Genomic DNA, 8,728 nt, shown 5'->3' with positions numbered 1-8,728 from the left:
AGTGTTGTGAAGGTAATTACAGGCTTTACCTTAGAAAGAAAAAAAAGGCCACAAGTTTGCTTCAAAAACTGAGCAAGACTGTGTCGTACATTTACACTCGGGAATTAGGCACGAGTTTACGGGGAAACTGGTGTAAATATAATCTGAAAGCAACATGGCGATCCTGAAGTAGCGCAACATCCTGTGGTCTAAAGGTGGAGTGTTAAAATGTTCCAGTTATATGTTCGACTCAGCTTTAAAAACTCCTCTTGGGAGGTCTTTCATACCTATGGAAACTAACGGATCTGTAATTTGGACGACTTCAAACCGTTTATCCTGGTTGTCTCCGTTCCTGTCGCACTGATATGAAGTCCTGCTTTATGCAAAACATGCGCACTTCCTTTTCTTTCAGCATAAAACATCAGAGATGTTAAAATGTAAAAAATAAGGTGTCGACCATAAAGGCCAAAAGATTTTTCTTATATACATTGATGTATAAAAATAAAATTATGAGGAAGAAATTTTTTTTATTCTAAATAAGAAAAAAAGATGAAAAACAGAAAAAAAAAAAAAAGCCAAATCCTCCCAATGCTACATAGAGAGCTCCAAGCCCTCCCCTTATTCAACCAAGAAGACTTCACAATAGCAGGCACAAGACTGGGCTCATCACCCACGCCCAATAAACACCTTTCCTATCCCACTTCCACTTGCTGCACCTTTGTCAAACCAATGCCAGCCTGGAAAAGGCTGGCCTGAGGGTTTACCTATATACTGATCAGGGGGTCTTGTTTTGTAAATCCAACACACGCTGGGGGCCAGGAGTGAGGGGAAAAAATAAAACTAATCAGATGTTGCGCAGCTGAATGGCCTGCGTGGCTGGGGACAGACACACAGGGCACATGGCCTCCGGGCCCTGGCAGATTTGTGTGGCACAATCGAGACAGAACAGGTTATGGCCGCAAGGAACCAAGGCAGCGGTCACCTGGTTCTCCATACACTGGATGCAGATCTCCTGGCTCCTCCCGGACAATCCAATTCCTGGTCGATAGGAGAAGGAGGACTCGGGAGGCGAGGAGGAGGTGGTGCTTTCACTGGAGGAGGAGGAGAAGGCAGAGCTGTAGGAGGGGATCCTGTGGACGTCGAGCGTTCCTGTTGAGCCGAAAGGCCGTCGGTAAACACGCTGGGCCTGAGGGTGCTCCAAGGCGTCGGTCCCCGAAAAGGTTGGAGAGAGGCGGGGGGTGCCGGGTTGGCTGGTCTGCAGAAATTAGCAGCAGTCTGTAGACAACCAGAACTATTCATCTAAAAGCCATTTGAAGCCTCGTCTGCAGAAACTCTTACCTGGGACTGCAGGGAGTCAAAGGCCTGAAGTGACTGCTGGTCCACGAAGGGGCTCCAGATGTGCGGTGGGGCAGCGGACTGCGAGGTACGGGCAGTGGAAATGGTTAACGGCTCAAATCCTGAAGAGGAGGCTCCGCTTCCCAGGCTGAAGAGCTCCTCAGAGCCCACGCCCAGGAGGCTGTCGCCAAACCAGAAACTTGTGCTGCTGCTTGTACTGTTGTTGTTGTTGTTAGCATTGGCGTTGAAGGGGAAGGTGGGGCTGAAATCGGCCATCCGGTTCCCGTTCCCGCCACCATAGAAGGAGTCGGCCGAGCTGGAGCCGCTGCCCAGAGAGCTGGAGCTGTCGTTGCGGTAGGTGGAAGACATCCTGGCAGCGCTGCTGATATTGCTGTTGCCCCTCTGAGTACCACTGACGCTGACCGGCAGCAAGGTCCCGCCCCCCGGTGACGACGCCCCTGCATGCAGCCACCCGGCCTCTCCGAGACCGGCCGAGTGTGCCGAGGTCTCGAAGCTGACATCTGTGCCGTTGAACTGGAAATCGCTGTTATCCACGCCCGGGGCCTCGACACCCCCACAGCTGCCGGTGCGGAGGGCGATGTGCGCCTCTATCTCCTCCCTCGCCCTGTCCACGTTCTCCGGCATCCCAGTGACCTCAAACACCGGCTCCTTGTCCCGACTAGGAGTCACGATGTAGGTATGAGTCTGCTGCTGGATGCGTTTGATGGTTGCTCCTGGGGGATAAGAACAGATCATACAAAAAGGGTCTCCTATTAACTTCATGCATGTATGTATTCAGCGAAAAGCTATTTTATATTTTAATATTTTGTTTCAACCGATTAAGTCATACTATAAACCACACATTTTTCTCTGTAATTAATTTCTTAACCACATATTTAACTTTTATTTCATGCACCCCGTTTTTATTTGTATGCATAAATATGAACACATCTTTCATTAGATGCAAATTATCCTATCCTTATTTGTTTTTATCCTTTTTTTTTTTACTGTGTGCATCAGCAAGCTTAGTCATGCCTTGCTTCTGCGATGTTTGACCTCTTTAGCCTCAAGGAGCAACCTTGATTCTTAACATTAATTTTATTCAGGATGATAACGATTCCACCAGGCAGATTGTGGTTAGGCATCTTAAGCTGCCTCTTTATCTGTCAGCTGAACCACATTCCAATAGATTTCTTTTAGATAAATCTGGTGACTGTGCAGGCCACAGCAGTACAGTCAACTTATTGTTCCTGTCCAGATGCTTTGCGACACAGTGCAGTGATGGAATGAGCCATCAGAACATGGTTAGACAGAAATGGACATGTTCAGAAATAACATCTGGGGTCGCCTTCTGTTTAAACAAAGCTCTGCTGTTACTCAGACACCAACTAAGCCATTTACCAATCCGACATATTCCAGCTATCCACTAACCATGGTGATCAAGGCAGGGTGGATCCGGGTTTTAATGTTTATGCTTAACTCTGAACCGACCGCCTTGAGGTCATAGCTGAAATCTATGCTTATTGGAGCAGTAACAGGTTTTCTAATCAACTATTGTTAGATTTCGGTCCTTCTCTCCGTAAGCAGGAGCACATCTGAGGCCTGTAGCACGAAGCAGGTTTACTGGGTTAGCGAGACAACTTAAGGGTTTACTCCGACTTTCCGGTACCACAAAGCTGGATTCATTCTTAGCGAAGCTAGTCACCATGGTAACGTACTCTAAATGGTAAACCTGCTCCGAGGCAGGCTAGCGTGTGAACGCAGCATTAGTCATTCGTTGCGTTCGCCTGTCTGCTAAGCTCAAAACAACCGCGCCTGGCTTGACGGAGAAACCAGGAGAACAGCTGTGCATATTTACGACAGTGCACTTTTACTTTCGCCCTCTGGGGGGAGCCTCACTGGAAAATCAACACCGGTTGCATAGTGTACCTTTAAATATACAAGTGGGCAAAGTTGCTATAACTATAAATGAGAAGGGTAGATGTAGAAATAAACAAAAAAAAGAAGACCTATGCTTTTGTGAAATGAAACATCAACAATGTAGAGCAATGAGTTTGAGACTCAAACAGAAATGCTACAAGGTTTCATTAAGGCATTTTGGTACATTTAGGGCTGCATTTGAGGACTTTCACCTTAAAAAAAAAGTGTAGAGTTCTGACATGATAAAACTTCTCTGTAGAAATTGTGGCATCAACTTCCATCTGTAAACCTGTTTGAAAATCTCCCTAGAATTAGCAGTTCATCCACCAGGTTACTGCCATGTGGTTGGATCAAGTGTCACATCTACCAGCACTTGGTCAGCAAACATCTCAAAATAAAAACTAAAATTTGCCACTGAATATACCACCAATTAATTTACGATTCATTAAAAGATTTATTAACCTCATTTCACCAAAAAAAAGACCAAAACTGCCAAGAAGATAAAACAAAGTGTATAGTACTGATGATATCAGGAGCTCTGGATGAAAAACAGACTGCAGCTGGAGAAGCTGACAAGACCACAGGCAGAGAAACACAGAACTCGGCACAAAGCTCTATACATTCAATAATTACACTCCTTCAGATGGTGATAGTGATTATAATAAACCCCGGCTTTAAAGAAACCCAGCTGTGGAGAATTACTGCTTTTAACCATAGCCTGCTCTGATGACTCACCTAGCTAAAGTGCATAGCACTAAAATCCAGTCTGAGGACAGAGAACCTTTAAAAGCACAACGCTAAATGGAATAAAAACAGACTGTATTGGAACTGAGCCAGAATTCTTATGTGTATTCACCAAGTAAAAATTATATATATATATATATATATATATATATATAAACGTTTGACTTATTAGCCAACTTATGTAATAAAGGTTGATCACAAATTAACACTGGGGCTTTTGAGTGAAGATGTTGGCAGAAAAAGACCAACTGTAGGCTGTACTATGGGCTCTCTGTTTATGTGAACACTTAGAGACCTCCTAATAAACACAGTGATAAGGCTGCAGTTATTTATGTTCTGTTATCAGACAACATACCTGACATTTTTAAACGACAAACTTTCACCTTGTAAAAAGACTTTTTTATCCCTTGAATCGAGCCAGATAACATTAAACAGATCTATAAATAGACCCTATTGATTTGGCTGGAATGAATCTTAATACCTTTTAAAAAGACTCCAGCAAATATTACTACCAGCAATAAAAATGGTGAAAAAAACATTTCCATTTGTTCTTAAAACGTTAAAAGGAAGTGGAACACACTGTCATGGGGGCAGCTATAAGCTAAATACTTACCCTTGGGGCCCACAACCAGCCCGACGACTCGATACGGGACCCGCACCTGATGTGGTAAAAATAAACAAGTATTAACGCCTCTTTAAAGTAAATGCATTATAAAAGATTGTGGTAGAAACAATGCCATGGATGCTGACCTGGATGGTTGTCTGCCCGGGTAGAGCAGGAGTCCCTAAACTAGTTGCAGCTGACAAAGGGCCGGCTTTGTTCCTGGAGGCTCTGATCAGGGAGAAGTGCTCAGCGGCAGAGAGGATCTCCCTCTTCGCCATGGCCACGTCCTCTTTGCGGCCGGTCACGACGAAGACGGGCTGCTCTCCCCTCACTGGCGTCTTAATGTAGGTGTTTGTCTTGGCTCGAAGGGCCTTGATCTTACAGCCTGGAGAGACAAAAGCAAAAGTGGTTTAATAATAAAGAAAACTTGATACTGCTAAAAGGAAGCAAAACAACCAAATTAGGTAACTTTTGGAGATTTGTCTTTTTCTAGCTTAAACTCTCATCATCAGTGCTGGAAGTTTCCGTTTGACATTTACTACTCAATGAAACAGGTCAACTATAGTACACTAAGACTGAAAGGTAAACATGTCTGCTGTTCCTCATCTGGAAAACCAATGAGATGAAAAAGATTGGCATTAGGTGGATAAAAAAACAGAACTGAAAGTTGCTAGGAAGGGTTGATAGTCTACGTTTAGCTAGTTACCATGAAATTACTATAGATGGTTGATCAAAGGAGGAAGAGAATATAAAAAACAAAATAAGAGTGAAGTTAGACACAAGAAAGAAGAGTTACAAAGGGATAAAAACAAGAGGACAGAAAATGGATTAGGGAAATATGAAAGAAAAAAACAAAAGCAAGGAAAAGAAAAAAATAAACCAGTATTTTAATAACGACTCTAGATAAAAATTCCGGAAATATCAACAACTTTCAACCCTCAATTCTTTTTCCTTCCATGCCAATCAAGACCTGGAAAATACTGAGCTTACATTACAATCTCTCATTATTACTCTTTGTGGCCATAATAAAGGGCATTTTAATGGCAAATAGCCTTAGGCCTGAACTTTAGCAGCACCCGGACTCATTTCCAGCCATTAATTCCACTTCCAAGTAGCCGGGCTTATGAATTAAATATTCCTTTTAACAGTGGTTGAGAGTCCCACATTATGACCAGAGCCATTTCCTGTTGTTGTCAACACCAGGCACCCTCCCCCACCTGATCTAACAACACTCACCCAACCAGTTTAAACTATATCAACTTGATGTAAAATCCTCCATACAATGGACACCGTTTTTATATTAAACTTAGCTTTTTAGGCTAAAACTGCGGGAGTTAAATTCTCGACAACGAACAAGGAGAAAGCTAAAGCTACACAGCTGATGTGGCAAAGCAATAATGGTGACCAACGTTTTTTTTTTTCCTTCTGTTCGGAGACAAAGCAAAGCCGGGTTAGAGAAGGACCACAGTCGGCTAATGCTGCATTACATGTCCAAAAAAACACGCCAATGCTTTCAAATTTATTTTAATTCACAGGAACGAAATATTGGTGCAAACTGGCGCAACGAAGATGACAAAATGTAAACTTTTAAGGTTGTTTGGTCAGGGTGGTGTTGACCCAGTTAGCGGGGGGAGCTAAGCTAGCTCAAGCTAACCCCAACCGTTGTAGCTGTACGCTGAAGTTCGTGTATGATTGGAAGCTTTCCATTTGTCAAGTTGAACGAGATCCTTTCTAGCTCAGTTACTAACAATACAATTATTCACATTCTGATTCGGAGTACTTGCATCACATTTAATACTTAAATAATGTACGTTGTGTAAGAAAAAATAAAGGGTAAATGTCAAATCTGGAGCCAAAAAGCAAAACCTTTGGAGGAGGTTTATATTTAGGCAAATTTATCTTTCTCCATTAATACCACCTTACCTCCAATTGTTTTGTGAATCTTTATGTCCAAAAAAAGTAAAAAATTGCAATCCGTGTTTAGCATGCCGTATATCAACCCAAAAGTTCTCTGCTTCTGTCTCCTTGAACCCCAGTCAGCCTCACACTGACCCTGGTTCTGCTGGGGGTTTCTTCCTGTTGAAAGGGAGTTTTTCCTCTCCACTGTTGCTACAAGCATGCTTAGTGTGAGGGATTGCTGAAGAGTCAATGCAATCAAATGGTTTTCCTTAGATAGAAAACCTTGACCGTATGATCTGGTAAACTGTAAAGTGCCTTGAGATGACATGTGTTGTGAATTGGGGCTATATAAATAAACTAAATTGAAATTTTGAATTGAAAAGTTGAATTTGTATCTTTATAAACCGAGGTTTCATGGAAAACAAAAAGGTACAATTAATCTTATCTGTCCATTGTAGAGGATTTACATTTCAGGTCACCATGGTAGTGACATGTAAAAGGTAATTAAAACTTCCCTGTGAATCTTTATACATTTTACATTTAAACAAAACCTTAAAAAAATTAAGTACCCAGTTCAGGTTTGATTATAAGTGATTTAGATTGTGATGTAAATCATATCATAATATGTTGGAATAGTTACACGCTGAGAAATAGCCTAGATCTAAATCGGAAGCGAACTTCGGCCTTGTTATAGAAAAGTCAAAACAATTGAATCAGCAACTTATTAACACTAAATATTACGTTTAAACTTCCAACTCGACATAGGTTTAAAGGAACTTCGCTGTCCGTCTAATACTGGCCCATAAACAAAGCAGTCAAACCAGGCAAACTCTTACCCTGCCTCCCCACAATCTCTGCAACATGTTCGGAGCTCGGCACCGCCACACACTCGGTCGTGTTGACGCTCTTTCTGCGAGACAGAAGCGAATGTTCTGCCTCGTAAACACCGGGTGGAAGCATCACCATGCCGGGCGGAGGTAGAGCGTCATCCCGCTCCTCTCCGTTGTATAACAACACCGTCTCGACGTGCGGCGGCTCCATCGCGGTACCGCTCTGCCCCGATGGGAGGTGCTGATGGCGGTGGGCCTTCGCTAGCAACGAGCCCGAACAACTTGCCGCTATCCCCTCAATCTCCTCGTCCTCTGCCGATTTGTTCACTTCATCCCCCGAGGGCGACCGGTGCAGCGGCTTCAAGTCCAGGACTGTACCGAGGATGCTGAAATGAGATACTGCGGGGAGCTGATGGTGAAAGGAAACACCATCTTCTGGTTGTTCAGGAGCCTGGCTCTGGTTGCCGTGGTGCTCGTCGAGGCCCATGCCGGCGAAAGCGTGTACCAGCGGCGGTGGGAGCTCGGACTCTCCCTCATCGGCCTCCAACAAAGACGTGCTGCTTGGCATCATGCAAAACCTACCTAATATTGCTGTTAAAATAAAAAGAATATAAAAAAGTAATATATGTTTTTGGTTAATAAAATATTAAAATAAAAAAGCGACCAGCGCCTGTTAGTTGAAATGTAAGAGCTTTTGTTTTGTCTCTTCAGCTCGCCATGCAGCCAGCCCTCCCTTCACTGTAATCTCGCAGCACCAAATCTCGCGAGAGGACGAAACCGCATGAATCACACAGGTTCGGTCGCAGGCATGCCTAAAAAAAGGCCACTGTCCTGCAGGTTTTAGAAGTTTTCCTGCATTAGCACAGCTGATTCTGATGATTGCAGTTCAGCAAAAGCTTGTTTATCATCTATCAATGAAAATCAATAGTGCTGGAGCAGAACAACCTTTAAAACCCGCTGGAATTGATATCCCTATCTATAATAGGATTACAATCATATTCATATTTATTTCAAATAAATATACTCTAAATTTGAAATGAATATGATTGTATCAATAAATATTTAATCATATTCATTGATACAATCATATTTTCAAATCTGATTAAAGTCAGTGGAGTGTTGGCCTAGTGGTTAGAGCAGTGCACTTGTGATCTGAGAAGGTTGCAACTAACCAATTGGATCCCCACAGCATGCACTCTGGGTTCCTGAGAAAAACCAATAAGCTAAATTTTTCCAATGTGAGATCAATAAACTTCAGTTATTATTTTAAGTCACAGTATATTTAATTTTTACAAAAGTGCATTAAAGGAAAAACTCAATTTTGTTGAAGAAATATTAGTTGTACACAGTTTAACTGAAATTAGCAATATCAATATTATCAATGCTCAGAGTATTTCAGGTTCTCTTATCAAGACTT

At 42.7% G+C, this 8,728-nt stretch overlaps 1 protein-coding gene across 1 annotated transcript; it reads right to left on the bottom strand.

The window, feature by feature from the left end:
• Positions 1-312: 312 nt before the first annotated feature.
• Positions 313-8,069, bottom strand: LOC119796732 (RNA-binding protein MEX3B-like). The gene is made up of 5 exons (XM_038305416.1): positions 7,318-8,069; positions 4,729-4,967; positions 4,592-4,637; positions 1,318-2,048; positions 313-1,234 (listed from the first exon to the last, which is right to left on the bottom strand). Exons 1-5 carry the CDS (start codon positions 7,880-7,882, stop codon positions 824-826), a joined length of 1,992 nt encoding a protein of 663 aa, XP_038161344.1. The 5' UTR covers positions 7,883-8,069; the 3' UTR covers positions 313-823.
• Positions 8,070-8,728: the final 659 nt, after the last annotated feature.

The sequence above is a fragment of the Cyprinodon tularosa genome, unplaced genomic scaffold (assembly GCF_016077235.1).
Source record: "Cyprinodon tularosa strain WSP-4 unplaced genomic scaffold, ASM1607723v1 ctg115, whole genome shotgun sequence".
In the NCBI taxonomy this organism is placed as follows: Eukaryota; Metazoa; Chordata; class Actinopteri; order Cyprinodontiformes; family Cyprinodontidae; genus Cyprinodon; species Cyprinodon tularosa.
This window is presented reverse-complemented; position numbering and strand designations above follow the sequence as displayed.

Bases quoted from the DNA above. Each gene is read 5' to 3' on its own strand.
- LOC119796732 (XM_038305416.1), bottom strand. From the start codon at position 7,882: ATGATGCCAAGCAGCACGTCTTTGTTGGAGGCCGATGAGGGAGAGTCC. The intron at 4,968-7,317 runs GTAAGAGTTTGC...TTGTCTCTCCAG, and splicing joins AGAGATTGTGGGGAGGCAGG to GCTGTAAGATCAAGGCCCTT. The intron at 2,049-4,591 runs GTAAGTATTTAG...CTTATCCCCCAG, and splicing joins GCTGGTTGTGGGCCCCAAGG to GAGCAACCATCAAACGCATC.